Source organism: Microcaecilia unicolor, chromosome 1 (assembly GCF_901765095.1).
Source record: "Microcaecilia unicolor chromosome 1, aMicUni1.1, whole genome shotgun sequence".
NCBI lineage: Eukaryota > Metazoa > Chordata > Amphibia > Gymnophiona > Siphonopidae > Microcaecilia > Microcaecilia unicolor.
Window position 1 is genome coordinate 444,294,254 of NC_044031.1, and position 16,563 is coordinate 444,310,816.

The 16,563-nt window shown below is 42.9% G+C and overlaps 1 protein-coding gene across 1 annotated transcript in view; it reads right to left on the minus strand.

The window, feature by feature from the left end:
• The window catches only part of CD226 (CD226 molecule), an 86,739-nt gene extending 70,506 nt beyond the window's left edge, over positions 1–16,233 (minus strand). Inside the window, exons 1-2 of the mRNA XM_030212677.1 lie at positions 16,154–16,233; positions 15,542–15,874 (exon numbers count right to left, since the gene is read on the minus strand). Of these exons, the coding sequence (XP_030068537.1) occupies positions 15,542–15,874; positions 16,154–16,205 (385 nt within the window). The 5' untranslated portion in view covers positions 16,206–16,233. The remainder of the gene's footprint in view (positions 1–15,541; positions 15,875–16,153) is intronic.
• Positions 16,234–16,563: the final 330 nt, after the last annotated feature.

The window sequence follows — 16,563 nt, forward strand, 5'->3', positions numbered from 1 at the left end:
AATGCTGTAGTTCCCAATGCAATATGTTGGATCAAAAAAAATAAGCTTAGGTCCCGACGGGGACCTGTTTCGCAACGGCTTCTTCTGGAGACCTAGCCATTGTGATAAAGTCACATCCAGGATAGTTGGGTTAAGGCAGTTTCAGTCTGAAATACAAGTCCCAGAAGGCATTGCAGGCAAGGAGCCAGAGGGGGAGATGAAAAACCCGGATTGGACTCCTAGCTGCAATCAGGGAAGACATGGGTGTAAGCTGGCAGGTTGTGTAGAGTGGCTGCCACTAGGTGGAAAGAGTTAGGAAACCCTGTGTGCAGGAGCTCATCATTGGTCTCATTAGTCTAATGCTCAACTCAGCTGGTATGGGTGAGGGGAAGCTAATGGAGGGAGAATGATTGGTTGTGGTAGCTGAAGCCAGGGATTGATTAGGCAGGTGGGAAGGAGTCCCAGGAGTGGAGTTCAGTTCAGTTCAGGAGAGAGGAGCTGAAGGAGAGAAGCAGTTGCAGGCTGAAAACCCTTGGGCAGAGAGGTCCCTAAAGTATTTGTAGGCTGAAATTCCTTGGGTGAGAGGAAGTCCCAAAAGTATTTAATTCACTGTGAAGCTGATGCAGGGGGAAACCCTTGGGTAGAAGGAGTCCCTAAAATATTGAACTCTCCTGAATGTAAAGAGGATAGAAGGTAGAAAATGCTGCTTGGTGACTGAAATGTGATGATGAACTGAAAGAACTGTTTGTCTTGGGAATTGAATTACTGTTTATTGTGCACTGGATAAAGAGCCCAGACTGAAGCCTGTAAGCCTGTATTGAATCCTGATATGTGCTATGCTGCTGTTGGAACTGTGTGGAATAAAAGTCCTTAAGATTGAAGTTACTAGTGGACATCTATTTCTTCATTGTACCAGGAGCCTGTGGCTGGAGGAGATTGTTCTATTCTTGGCTGCACAAGAGAGGTACCTGGTTACACCATGCTGACACTGTTGCCATATAACTCTGAGGTTCTCATTTTCCCTGTACCAGTTTCTATGAGGTCTTTTCCTCCATTTTTTGACAACTTATGAATACAGTTTTCCTGAGTAATTTGATGTTTCACCATTATTTTTCCAAGGTATTGCTTGCTATCACTGTGATGAATAAAATGTGACTTGTATTATTTAGCATCATAACACAACAACATCCATAAGGTCATTTATGTTTTGTTTTGATACCATCTTCTTTCTATTTAGGAATCCTCTGTGTTTATCCTATGCCTTTATGAATTCCAACACTTTTTGTCTCCACCACCTCCACTGAAAGGGCATTCCAGGCATCAACTACCTTCGCCATGAAAAGTATTTCTTGATGTTACTCCAGTTTTACTGCTTCCTGATTTTCAATGCCAGTGCGCAGCCACGGCTCAGCACTAAATATCGGGGAATAATTTAGCCGGCGATTATCAGCATTTTAAAAAACACTGACCTCTACCAGCTGAATATCGGAGAATATGTTTATAAAATAACACCTAAGTGCAGTTAAGTGCATCACTACAGATTAATGCCAGTTAACACCACTGAAGGGCTAGCATTAATTTAATAATTAAGTTAAGCAAGAAACTGGCACTATTCTATAACTTGCTGTGAAGAAACAGTGTGTTTTAAGCCTTTAAAATGTATTAGATATTTTCCTGCTTAATTATGTCCTGAAGTGTATTTATCCTATTTGGCCAGCAGGTGGTGTTTCTTTGCTATAAAGCTGTTACAGAGAACTGGGCATTCTTTTCTTTAGTTTGACACAAACAGGAAGCAAGAAGCAGAACATATTTGAAATCTTGTTGACTGGGATCTGATTAGCCCGGGAGCTCATTTCCTTTAGAATGTGCTGGTTTTGCCTCCAGTCTTAGCCCGGGAGAAGTGAGAGACAGATCACTTTGCTGAGGCTCAGTGAATTATATGTCCTGATCTTCCCAGATACTGCTTAGACAGTATGCAAATGTATAGTTAGTGTTATAATTGATCCATAATTCAGTTCCCTGTTATTGTTTGCTAATTGCAAATTATTATTTTGTTCATTGTTCCAGTGTGACAATAAACCTGTTTAGTTTGTTGACTCTGCCTGTCTGGACTGATAAAAAATTCTGGTGGTTTGTGTGTTGGGTCTGTGAGTGCTTTCTGGGAACTGTGGGACCACTGGGAGTGTGACTCTATTAAACTAGAAATCACTGAGGATAACTGGAGAGTGGGAGAATTGCCCAGAGGTGGTTGTGACCCAGTCGGTGGAAGGAGGGTGCCACTTGGGTAGAGCACAAGTGGCAGGTGAAGGTGGACCTGAGCTGTGCTGGGGATAGACCCTCTAAATGGCTCCGTGGTAAACCCAGGCAGGTGGCTAGGCATTTTGTCACACTTGCACACCAGTCGGAAATTTGGTCACCTAACTTTATTGAATCCAGCGGATAGCCTGTATATCTCATTTTTTTTTGAGTAGTCCACCCTTGGCATCTCTGGTTTGTAGGCAATGGAGAGAGCAAATGACTTGCCCAATTACCCTGGTTCTCTGTTCACTGCAGCAAAGCTGCCAAGATACCTAGTTCCAAGAAGGATACTTTTTGGCCAGTACTATTTTTAAACATGCATTCCAATTCATTCTTATAAGGAAGCATGACCCCTAGCAATAGTACCACAAGACCATTTTGTCTCAAGACACCAGCAAAGGCAGGAGTGACTGGGGATTTTCAGTACTACTACACTACTGGGAATTTTCAGTAGAACCATTGGGGTTAGGGGGTGATAAACAGGGGTGGGGCTTGTGATCTTGGGGAGAACCTGATCAGGGGACTAGAGTAATTATCGGGGTTGGGGATTCTGATCAAGGGGTGGGGGGCAGCACTGCAGCCCCTTTAAGATGCCACTCAAGATTAATTGGGCAACCTTTTGAGGCTTGATGCTCCTGGAATGGTAAAATTTCCCCAGCTTTTGACTGGGGTTCTTTTTCCAGCTATAATGTGTCTTGCAGTGTTCATGGCAAGTCATGTTGTAGAACTTACACGGTAATTAACTGTTTTACATGCATTTGGATTTCATTACTATGTACCTTGCAGTGACTTAGCTATCGCTGCATTTTTTTTAAAGAAACTTGATATACCAGCAATCTAGCAAAGCCAACCAAAGTGGTTTACAATAATATGGTTCAGATTATAATCAAAACCAAAACAATTAACTCAAACATCAAAAATTAGATTACAGCAAACTAAGTAAACAACAACAACAAAAAACATCAATGGAAAGGAAACATAGAGGGGCATAATCGAACGTGAACGCCCATCTCCATGGACGTCTATCTCTGAGAACGGGCACGTGAAGGGGCGGGACAGACCATATTTTCGAAAAAGATGGGCGTCCATCTTTTGTTTCGATAATACGGTTTGTACCGGGCAACTGCATCAGATTTGTGCAGATTTCAGCTGGGCGGTATCGTTTTTCAGCGATAATGGAAACCGAAGGCGCCCAGCTCAAAAACGAACAAATCCAAGGCATTTGGTCGTGGGAGGGGCCAGGATTCGTAGTGCACTGGTCCCCCTCACATGCCAGGACACCAACCAGGCACCCTACGGGGCACTTGTAAAACTTAGAAAAATAAATTTAAATACCTCCTAAGTCCATAGCTCCCTTCCCTTGGGTGGTGAGCCCCCCAAAACCCACTGCCCACAAATCTACACCATTACCATAGCACTTATGGCTGAAGGGGGGCACCTAGATATGGGTACAGTGGGTTTTGGGGGTGGTTTGGAGCACCATTTACCACCACAAGTGTAACAGATAGGGGGGGATGGGCCTGGGTCCACCTGGCTGAAGTCCACTGCACCCAATAACAACTGCTCCAGGGACCTGCATACTGCTGTGATGGAGCTGGGTATGACATTTGAGGCTGGCATACAGGCTGGGAAAAAAAGTTTTTAAAGTTCTTTTTGTTTGGTGGGAGGGGGTTAGTGACCACTGGAGGAGTCAGGGGAGGTCATCCCCAATTCCCTCCGGTGGTTATCTGGTCATTTAGGGCACTTTTTTGGGACTTGTTTGTGAAAAAAAAAAAGGTTAAAAAAAAGTGACCTAAAGTCGCGCTAAAAACGCCTTTCTTTTTTCCATTATCGGCTGAGCGCGCCCATCTCTCCTCGGCCGATAAACACACCCCAGTCCCGCCTTCACCACGCCTCCGACACACCCCCATCAACTTTGTCTGTTTCCGCGACAGATTGCAGTTGGAGACGCCCAAAATCGGCTTTCGATTATACCAATTTGGGCGCCCACGGGAGAAAGATGCCCATCACCCGATTTGGGTCGAAATATGGGCGTCTTTCACTTTCAAAAATAAGCTGGATAAGGGAATATAAACTGCCTACTCTAAGCAGACCCTGGAAAAGCTATCTCAAGGAAATAAGTCTTTAGGCCATTCTTAAAGGAGGTCAGTTTCATCTCTAAATAGAGATAAGGTGGGAGAGATCTTGCTTTGGAGAGTTGAAGAATCACCAGGTAGTTTTGATTTTGTGATCTTAATTAACACAATGGGCAATAAGGAGTCAGCAAATTAGGTAAATAAGCTGGTAGACCAGAATAAAGTGCTTTGCGTGCCAAGACTAAGCTTTTGTACTTCATACAATATTCATAGGGAGCTAATGGCCCTCTTTTAAAAGGGGTGTGACCCTATCAAAACGCTGAGCCCCTTTTCATTTGATTCTTCCTTTCAGGAAGCAGTTAAAGGCTTTTTTCTTTCAACAAACCTTTGCTACTTTATAATGGTTATATGTAGAGATCTGTGTGATTATTGAATTATTATGATAGTTTTACTGTGAATATCATGTCTTTTTATGTTGATACTATTATGAATGCCATTTTTGTAATCCACCCAGAGTAGCATATGGAGTAGCAGGAGCAACCGGTGCGGCCGTACAGGGCCTGAACTTCCGACAATCAGATTACTTTACCTAGCAGCAGAAGCCATCGGGATATGAGGCAGGAGAGAGTGAATCACTCATTAACATTTTAGAAGACTTTTCCAGAACTAACACGGCACTGACTTTTATAAAGCTTTCCACAACAGGAGACTCAAGAATTGCATGCTCTATAACTCCCGCCCTCTCTCTCTTCTCCTCTACAAACTCAAGCATGCACAACAGAGCAGGATGCTCACTCATTGGTTGCTACCTCCTCTACATCACACATCAAGCGCATGTGCTGGAAAGAGGATACCCCAGAAGCAACGGTGATGGATGAGCAGGAGCCATATTGTACCCGAGACTGTATGTCTCTCTGCTGGAGGTTTGACAGGATGTATGTGTGTTGGTTTTTAATTTCAGACTACATCTCCAGAATAAAATTCTGTCCCTATTCTGTCGATCGCCAAATTTGTTCTCGGATGTTGCAAATGCAATCATGGACTACTAATCAGCTGGTGGGTAGCAGCTGATTGACAGCTGTCCAGGCAGAAGCTACAAAACCTGGAATTATCTTTAGTTAAGCTAACGAGGTAGTCTGCCTAAAAAAACTATATTTTTATTTGTATTTAGCTATATATGTTTACATATATAAATGTTTTAGAGCTCTTGAAAATTGACATAACATACCTCAGCAGAAAAAAAAATCACTTGGTCCATCCAATCCACCAGTTTATTCCTGTCAACACAAAGGAGATAGACTCTGCCTTCATGTTTGTATGAGTTGTCAGCCATAGAGACATGGCTGTTTGTAATGTATCACTTATCCAATTTTTTCCTCCCTCATTCATTCTCAACCTTCCAGCATAATTATAAAACATACCATATAAAATCCAGCACACTATTCTTTATGTCTGTCTTGCCACCAAGCTCTACAATAAATATCTACCAGCTACAAAGGCTGTTGCTCAAACATCCAGCTGCTAGTTTCTGAACAGTTTGAAGTTTCTAAATACTGTAATTAGGTACGTTTTTTTTTTTTTTTTTACTGTTGTATTTTCCTTTATTACTTGTTTTCCATTAGACATCTGCCTCATTTCTTTAAGGGACTCTCTCCATAGTTAGTGGACTTGTATGAGTCAAGTGCTTTGTGTCACTTTTTAGACGTTTTTTCAGCCCCAAAAGGACCTCTCAGGTAAAAACGAAACCAATGATAGATCTTCCTCTCAGACCAATATCACAGAGGCACAAAATAATCAAACGGAGCAGACAAGATCCAAAGAAACAATAAGAACCACTTCTCCTTTATCAAGAAGCTCATACGTTGTCTCATTGCTATGTAATTCTTAAAACCAGACTGACGTGCGTGGTAACTTAAGTTGCATTAGTGCCCTTTAACATGCCTTAGCATTAGTGCCCTTTAACATGCATTAAGGGGCAAATTACACAATTTAGAGTCATAACGTAGCTTGATAAATTCCTCCCCACCTCAGTGTGCTATTTGTACTCCCCAATTCTACCCATTGAAATCAGCACTCAGGTTCCATAATGCACCAGAATAGGGTTGTCAGATATCCAGAACTGGCCTAAAATCCCCCTCCTGAAATTGGGTAACTTGGCAGTCCTCAGGTATTCAATTCAAAGCTTGCTTGCCTAGTCCCCAGGCTCACTCACAAATTATTACGTTTATGTTTATTTAAAAAATTTGATAATCCACTCACTCTTCCCAAACCTTATAATAAAAATCCATAACATGATAGAGATATATAAAATAATGAGTGGAGTGGAACAGGTGGATGTGAAGCGTCTGTTCACGCTTTCCAAAAATACTAGGACTAGGGGGCATGCAATGAAACTACAGTGTAGCAAATTTAAAACAAATTGGAGAAACCTTTTCTTCACCCAACGCATAATTAAACTCTGGAATTCGTTGCCGGAGAATGTGGTGAAGGCAGTTAGCTTAGCAGAGTTTTAAAAGGGGTTAGACGGTTTTCTAAAGGACAAGTCCATAAACCACTACTAAATGGACTTGGGAAAAATCCACAATTCCAGGAATAACATGTATAGAATGTTTGTACATTTGGGAAGTTTGCCAGGTGCCCTTGGCCTGGATTGGCCGCTGTCGGGGACAGGATGCTGGGCTCAATGGACCCTTGGTCTTTTCCCAGTGTGGCATTACTTATGTACTTATGTAAATATCAGAAAAGTGAAGAAATGAACTCTTTAACATGATAGGACAGTCCTAGTTCACGCACACAGGAATCACACTCATCCCTACAGATCTCAACAGCAAAGAAGGCCTTCTAATTACACTACCCTTTGGCATACAGATTAAAATCTAACAAAGGGAGTCTTTTACAAAGGCACACTAGCATTTTTAGTGCGCGCTAATTTTTAGTGCACACTAAACGCTAGATTCACCCATATATTCCTATGGTGGCTCTAGCATTTAGAGCATCCTTATTTTTAGCACACGCTAAAAATGCTAGCGCACCTTTGTTAAAGGACCCCTTAAAGAAATAAGTTTTCAGGCAAACCTTAAGGGATCCTTTTACAAAGATGCACTAGCGTCTTTAGCGTGCACTAAAACTAAGGACGTGCTAAATGCTAGAGACACCTATAGGAATATATGGGCGTCTCTAGCATTTAGTGCACACTAAACACACTAGCACACTTTTGTAACAGACCCCCTAAATTTCTTATAACTTGCCTCCTCACGGATTTCCTTAGGCAAGCCATAACAAAGAGCAGGGACCTGCCAAAAGAAAGCTCTGTCCCTTGTGGCCACCCAATGGGCCTTTGTTAAGGGAGAGGTCCTCATCCTAAAATCTTGTTATGACCTTAAATATCTAGTAGGTGTGCATAAGTTTGCATGCCTACTCAAATATGGAGGTTGTTGATCCCAAAGGGGGAGATTCTATATATTTTGCCTTAAAAATCAGCGCCGTAAAACCATGTGGTTAGTGTGATTCTATAAACTACGCCTAAAGCTAGGTGTAGTTTATAGAATACGGTCATGTGTCACTCCAATTTAGGCCACCTAAAACCAAGCCTAAATACCTGCACCTAAGCTAGGTGCAGATCTGGTGTATTCTAAATAGTGTACATAGTTTTGTTTTGTTTTTTTAAATGCTCACAACCCGCCCATTCTAAGACCATGGCCACACCCCCTTTTCAACTGTGCGCATTAAAATTTACACACTAGAAATTTGTGCACGTAAATTCTAATTAAAACCAATTAGTGCCACTAATTGGTTGTTAAGTACCAATTAGTAGCACTGAGTAGCTTGTTAATTAAGTTGCACATACAATTTGGCTGCGTAGCCAAATTAGCACGCACAACTTAGGGCACCATATATAGAATTTGTGTGAAGTGCCTTATACGCTAAGCATAAGATCTTAAATTGGCTCCTATAGGAGATGGTAAGCCAGTGGAACTTAATAAATGGGTCTATAATTCTGGACATTACTGGCATCCAGACCAGTTATTTTCAATGCTGGGCAGACACCAGTATCCTTCCATAATGTAGGGACTATCCTTCCTTAAGGCTATTATTTATTATCAGTATAAGACAATGCATGTGCCCACACACCCATAGCTAGGGAAAGGGAAATGGAAATGAGACTTGATATACTGATTTTCTGTGGCTTTTTGCAACTACATTCAAAGCGGTTTATATAGAACATACAGGTACTTATGTGTACCTGGGGCAATAGAGGGTTAAGTGACTTGCCCAGAGTGACAAGGAGCTTCAGTAGGAATCAAACTCAGATCCCCAGGATCAAAGTCCAATGCACTAACCACTAGGCTACTCCTCCACTAGGCTTTGCACATTTCCCTGCTATTTCTGGAAAAATGAAATGTGTAGGGGGGGTCATAAATAAAGATATCAGGGGGAGGGGCAGAAATAAGAAAAGAAGTAAATTGGGAGAGCATGATAGCATGGTGGTGGTGGGGAGGGCACAAATGTATGTTTGCCTAGTGCCCAATATACAGTATTGTTAATCCAGCTCTGATGGAACTGGTGTGAAAGCTCATTTCTAGATTATTAAGGGCCCTGTTTACTAAGGTGCGTTAGTGTTTTTAGTGCGCCTACACTTAGCATGTGCACTAACTATGTAGGTGCCTATAGGGATAATGTAGGTGCGTACAGGGTTCACACTCGTTAAAAACGTTGACACGCCTATAAAACTGCTTAGTAAACAGGGCCCTAAGCAAAATGTTTAAATTATAGTATTCTGTCATTTACATGGATAGCTGTGTGTCACAAGCATGTTCCACCCATATGTATGCCCACCTTCAAACTACATGCTACTGCATTTAGGTGACACATAGTCAGAATATTGATATTTACACGCATCTATGCAGACATACCTACATATATGCCAGTATTCCGGACAGATATGTCTTTATAGAATTATCTCCTACAAGCAAAAACGCCTGTTTCGGAACAAATGAAACGACACTAGGATGGCTGTCATCTAAGTGTTTTCTCGTCTCTCTCCCCTGCCCTGCCCTCCCCTCCCCTCCATGTCCAGCGATTCTCCCCTCCCCTCCTCTGCCCTCCCATCCCATCTATGTCTAGCAATCCTCCCTTCCACTCCACTCCATACCTGAGGTTGCAGCGGCGGCAGGCTCGGCTAGCGTCGCCTCCAGCCTTCCCTTGCCTTCCCTCTCAGTGTCCCGCCCTCCTCTGACATCATTTCGTCTTTCCACGAGGGCGAGACACTGAGAAGGAAGGGAACGCTGGAGGCGAGTTGACGTAAGCTCATTAGCATACGGTTACGAACCCAGCCAGCCAGCCATCCAGGGAGGCAGATTGACCAATTATTATATAGAGAGATAGGGGTAATTCTATAACAGGGCACATACAATTAGATGCCTAGAGGCACATGGTAGGAGTAGCATTTTTAGCTTATGGTAAAAATCAGCTGACGGTAAACACTGAGACACCAGCTGATTTCTACCACAGCTTAATAAAAGGTCCCCTAAAGGAAGTAAACACCTTCTGGTCAATATTCAAAACAATGTAGCCAGCCAGAACTGGCCTCTGACTGGTTAAATCACTTGTTCAGGACTATCCAGTAATTTTCAGCGGCACTTAACTGGTTATCACTGTTGACAATTAGCGGTTAGCACCTAAATGAAAACCGGCTATTTGGGGGGGGGGGGGTTCATGGGCACAGTCAGAACATGACAGTTAAGTGCGAGTGGACCCCTGCCTTCCCAGGCCTACCCGTGGCTACGCCTCTGCCCCCAATATTGAGCAACCTCTTTGACTGAGTCCAGAGAGGAGTAATTTCCATTCAATTTAGAACCCCCCAGTCATTTTGAAAAGTTGGCTTCTTTGTCAGCACCGGTATCTGGATAACTTAGGACAGCAAAAATATCACCGCTATCTAGATAACAGCAGCAGTCAGCAGAATATCTGGATATTCTGCGCTGATGTCCAAGCATATGTTTAAATGGTGCATTTAAAAGAGACGATCGTTTGTTCTGCTTTGTACTGCAATACTGCTCCAGCACATTATTGATGTCTTTCAATTTGTAACTCTGGGGCCCTTATACTGAGCAGTGTAAGCACCTACACGCGCCCAACATGCGCCAATTTGGAGTTACCGTCCGGTTACCGCATGGCCCTTGCAGTAATTTTCCTTTTTGGCACGCATCCACTACGTGCATCTGAAAAAAATACTATTTTCTGACGTGCGTCAGCTACACACATCAAGTGGCATTTGACGCACGTAGATCATAACTGCCCAGTTACTGCATGAGACCTTACCGCTAAGTCAATGGCTGGCAGTAAGGTCTCAGACTCAAAATGGACGCATGTCAATTTTTATTTGGCCACACGTCCATTTTCGGCAAAAATTTTAAAAAGGCCTTTTCCACAGGCATGCCAAAAAATGTATTTATTTATTTGTTACATTTGGACCCCACATTTTCCCATCTATTTGAAGGCTCAACGTGGCTTTACATAGTACCATCAAGATGTTTGCCAGGACGCTTGATAACAAATACATGGTTATACAGTGGGGGAAATAAGTATTTGATTCCTTGCTGATTTTGTATGTTTGCCCACTGACAAAGACATGAGCAGCCCATAATTGAAGGGTAGGTTATTGGTAACAGTGAGAGATAGCACATCACAAATTAAATCCGGAAAATCACATTGTGGAAAGTATATGAATTTATTTGCATTCTGCAGAGGGAAATAAGTATTTAATCCCTCTGGCAAACAAGACCTAATACTTGGTGGCAAAACCCTTGTTGGCAAGCACAGCGGTCAGACGTCTTCTGTAGTTGATGATGAGGTTTGCACACATGTCAGGAGGAATTTTGGTCCACTCCTCTTTGCAGATCATCTCTAAATCATTAAGAGTTCTGGGCTGTCGCTTGGCAACTCGCAGCTTCAGCTCCCTCCATAAGTTTTCAATGGGATTAAGGTCTGGTGACTGGCTAGGCCACTCCATGACCCTAATGTGCTTCTTCCTGAGCCACTCCTTTGTTGCCTTGGCTGTATGTTTTGGGTCATTGTCGTGCTGGAAGACCCAGCCACGACCCATTTTTAAGGCCCTGGCGGAGGGAAGGAGGTTGTCACTCAGAATTGTACGGTACATGGCCCCATCCATTCTCCCATTGATGCGGTGAAGTAGTCCTGTGCCCTTAGCAGAGAAACACCCCCAAAACATAACATTTCCACCTCCATGCTTGTGGGGACGGTGTTCTTTGGGTCATAGGCAGCATTTCTCTTCCTCCAAACACGGCGAGTTGAGTTCATGCCAAAGAGCTCAATTTTTGTCTCATCTGACCACAGCACCTTCTCCCAATCACTCTCGGCATCATCCAGGTGTTCACTGGCAAACTTCAGACGGGCCGTCACATGTGCCTTCCGGAGCAGGGGGACCTTGCGGGCACTGCAGGATTGCAATCCGTTATGTCGTAATGTGTTACCAATGGTTTTCGTGGTGACAGTGGTCCCAGCTGCCTTGAGATCATTGACAAGTTCCCCCCTTGTAGTTGTAGGCTGATTTCTAACCTTCCTCATGATCAAGGATACCCCACGAGGTGAGATTTTGCGTGGAGCCCCAGATCTTTGTCGATTGACAGTCATTTGTACTTCTTCCATTTTCTTACTATGGCACCAACAGTTGTCTCCTTCTCGCCCAGCGTCTTACTGATGGTTTTGTAGCCCATTCCAGCCTTGTGCAGGTGTATGATCTTGTCCCTGACATCCTTAGACAGCTCCTTGCTCTTGGCCATTTTGTAGAGGTTAGAGTCTGACTGATTCACTGAGTCTGTGGACAGGTGTCTTTCATACAGGTGACCATTGCCGACAGCTGTCTGTCATGCAGGTAACGAGTTGATTTGGAGCATCTACCTGGTCTGTAGGGGCCAGATCTCTTACTGGTTGGTGGGGGATCAAATACTTATTTCCCTCTGCAGAATGCAAATAAATTCATATACTTTCCACAATGTGATTTTCCGGATTTAATTTGTGATGTGCTATCTCTCACTGTTACCAATAACCTACCCTTCAATTATGGGCTGCTCATGTCTTTGTCAGTGGGCAAACTTACAAAATCAGCAAGGGATCAAATACTTATTTCCCCCACTGTATATTGATTGAATGAGGTAGTTATAGAGGGTCGAAGGTAATGAAGATTGTATATTGTCCAGTACGATCATTGGTCATGCTGTGTTGCTGGGTGAAGGGGTTACGTTGGATTATTGGGGTAGGCCTTTTTGAAGAGGTTGGTTTTTAGTGATTTCCTGAAGTTCAGTTGGTCATGGATTGTTTTCACAGCTTTAGGGAGTCCATTCCATAGTTGTGTGCTTATGTAGGAGAAGCCGGATGCGTAAGTTGTTTTGTATTTAAGTCCTTTGCAGTTTGGGTAATGTAGGTTTAGGTAGGATCGTGATGATCCCATACTGTTTCTTAATGGTAGATCTATAAGGTCTATCATGTATCCTGGGACTACACCATATATAATTTTGTGGACCAAAGTGTAGATTTTGAAGATGATCCATTCTTTGATTGGGAGCCAATGCAGCTTTTCTCGGAGGGGTTTGGCACTTTCAATCAGGTTTTAATATATATTAGTCTGGCTGCTGTGTTTTGGGCGGTCTGGAGTTTTTCGTGAGTTGTTCTGTGCATCCCGCATAGATACCATTGCAATGGTCTGCATGACTTAGGACCATTGATTGTATTAGTTTTCGAAAAGTTTCCCTTGGGAAGAAATGTTTTACTCGTTTGAGCTTCCACATTGAATAGAACATTTTCTTTATTACAGAGTTTACTTGGCTCTCGAGCGTAAGGTTGGGGTCGAGTGTGACTCTGAGTATTTTAGGCTGTCTGAGATAGGGAGGGTGTGCCCTGGGGTGTTTATTGTTGTGGGTTTATACATATTATGTTAAGAGGAGAGGATAAGGCAGTGTGTTTTCTCAATGTTCAGTTTCAGTTGGAATGAATTTGCCCATGATGTTCAGGCTGTCATTGATTTCATTGGTTATTTCTGTCAAGTCATGTTTGAAGGGAATGTAGATTGTAACATCATCTGCGTAAATGAACGGGTTGAGGCCTTGATTGGATAAGGACTTAGCCAGAGGGATCATCATCATGTTGAAGAAAATGGATCTGCACGTGCCCAAAACCCATGCCTACACTACCGCAGGCCATTTTACAGCACACCTTAGTAAAAGGCCTCTGCGAAGCTGACTTGCTTTGAATCAATAAATAAATAAACATCCTAACTATTTTAAGTACAGCACCTTGGTAAGGAGAAGCTGATGGCAGTGGCTAGTGAGTGATTTGGAAAACCAGGTGATGTGGCCTATCAGCTTCCGAACAGGAAAGAGCAGGGGATATCAACCCACTCCTCTGGATACATCCTGGCATTCTGGTTTTAGGAAATCTACAATGAAGAGGGGATGGGACTTGATATATACCTTTCAGTGGTTTTTTCAACTGTATTCAAAGCAGTTTACATAGTCAGAGTCACAACGGAGCTGCCGGTTGGGAATCAACCCAGTTTTTCAGGGTTAAAGTCCATCTTAGGCAAATCTATCTTATGTATATTTGTTCTGGATATACTGAAAACATATCTGGGAGAGAAGGGGAAAAGAGTATAAATACTGAAATACAAAAGATAGTGAGGAGAAAATATATGGGTAAAGGGGAGAAATGAGAAGGCAGAGAACAGATTGAAAATGAGGTAGAGAAGCCTGGGGGAAAATATAGATACTCAGAAGAAAGTAAAAAGAGATTTGCAAATTGAGCAAGGGAGAAAAATAGAAACATATGGAGAACAGTGGCATAGCCAAGGGTGGGCCTGGGTGGGCCCAGGCCCACTCACTTTGGGCTCAGGCCCACCCAGTAGCAGCACACCTATGATGTGGCTGGCAGAGATCCCCAAGCCCCATCAGCTGAAAACTCCCAACAACTGTTCCTCCTGCATACGTTGTAAATAGCAGATCTTTGCCTGCAGAGAGCAGCTCGCACCGGCCCCACAGCCTTCCCTCTGATGTATTCCCACCTATGCGGAAACAGGAAGTTGTATCGGAGGGAAGGCTGTGGGGCCAACATGAGTGGTGTGTATTTGTTGCTGCTCGCTGAAAGTGAAAATCTGCTATTTAAAAGGTATGGGGGGAGGGGGATGTTTGAGAGACCATATGGCATGCAAGCGAGAGAGGGAGAGACCAATTCATTTGTGGGACAAGGTGGAGTTCTTCTGCCCACCCATCTTGGGCCCAGGCCCACCCAAAATTAGGTGTCTGGCTACGTCCCTGATGGAGAAGCAAATTTTATGCCTAAAAAATAAAACTAATGAGGAAAATATTGAGAATAATAAAAGGTAATTGTAAACATAAAAGATATTTGCAAAATAAAATGAAATAGAGACTAAACAAAGTAAATAGTGGGAAAGGGATTGAACAAGAAAGGCAAAGAGAGAAAGAAGAGAAGATAGAAGAGAACCATAATAAACAAGGAAGTGATAAAGCAGAAAACTAGAAAAAGAATAAAATGTGGAGAACACAATCAACATTAAATAAGGTTTTAAAATATCTATTTTATGGAACAGTGTCTGTAGGTTACAAAATGCAATGATGAAAACAGGAGAACATGACTGAAATCAGAGGATTGAGGATGCGCCTGCTGCCTATGGGAAGCAGCAAGGTTAGTGCCCGGACACCAATGTGCCTTCCTGATATTTTTACATTAATTAAATAGAAGTTTCTGTACAGTAGCATCATGCACACAAATGTAATAGCTACACCATCTTTCTGCTGTTATGTAAGATTTAATTCTAAAGCAATGATTTGGGGATATTGAAATTTGTATAAAAGTGATTCCCCCCCCCCCCCCCCCCCCCCCCCCCCCCCCCAATATTCAGACAATGATACATTTTGAACTTAACTTTCTGGTTGGAGAAGAGAGGAAGGGGAGGGGGAGGGGCAAATCCCCTGTAGCAAATTCTTGCTCGCCTATAGATTTCAGGGTGATCGTAATGAAAAATCCCACTGGCATATATATTCTTTCTTTTCTCGGATTGCTGATTATTGATGGATTTCATTTTTTCAAGTGACCAGAAAAAAAACCCAATTGATTCCCCTCAGTTAACTTAGAAACAGACTGAGGCTTTATCTTACCTGAGCTGATAACCTTTATCGCCTTTTCCCAAATTCCATCTGGGAACGTGTGGACAGAGCAGTAATAGTAGCCCGTGTCTGCCACAAAAGTCCTGTGGAAGCGTAAGGACATGTCCCTCGAAGAGACTGACACATTTGCAAGTTCAACTCTCTCCTTATACCGAGCATCAATGTACACACCGTGCATGCTGTTAGCAACAGCCACTTGTTGGGACGCTGTGTCTTTAAACCAGGACACCTGGGTTACATTTGCAGAGCCAGGATACACACATTCCAAGACCATGCTGTCCTGGAGTTTCATGGTTGTATCAACAGGCGCCTCTGTGAGGGTGGCTGAAACACAACATTGAAAAAAAAATGCATCAAATTTTCTCAGCAGCACAACAGCATTCCAGGTTTCTGGTTGTACAATAAGCACTCACTGGGAGACGGCGCAAAGTGGTCCAGTTCAATCAATAAAAGAGACTAAGCACAAGATCCCTAACCCTCAGAAGTGCTACCCTAAGCGTCTAGGAAATTAAACGTCTAAAACAGGCAACAATAATGTTTGAAAGCTAATCAAATCCACTAATACAGAGACAGTGCACTCTGGAGAGAAAACGTTCATCTTACTTTCACACATCTGGAGAATGACAGCAAGTGCAACAAGATATTCATAATTCATCTCTGGAAGCAAGCAGAGGGACCTGGAGCACTCCGTATGGAGAAAGTGAAAACGCAAGTGTATGCCTGCTTGTATACAATGCTGTTTCCTGCTACAGTTACATTATCAGCAGGGCTTCCAGTTCTGAAAGGAGAAAGCATTAAAAAAAAAAAAAAAAACAGCTCAAGTATTTCCACCGTCACTTTAGCCCGAAACCTGACGTACTCTGAGGTTTTCATTCACTCCTCCCCTCGCTCCCTTCTAACAATCCCACCCCCCTTTTGTTAATTGCTACTGACAAGCAGGCTCTCAGCAGATAGCTTCTGAAATGTTCTTTTGTATCAGAACTGAACTTCAACAGAGTGGAATAACCTGAACT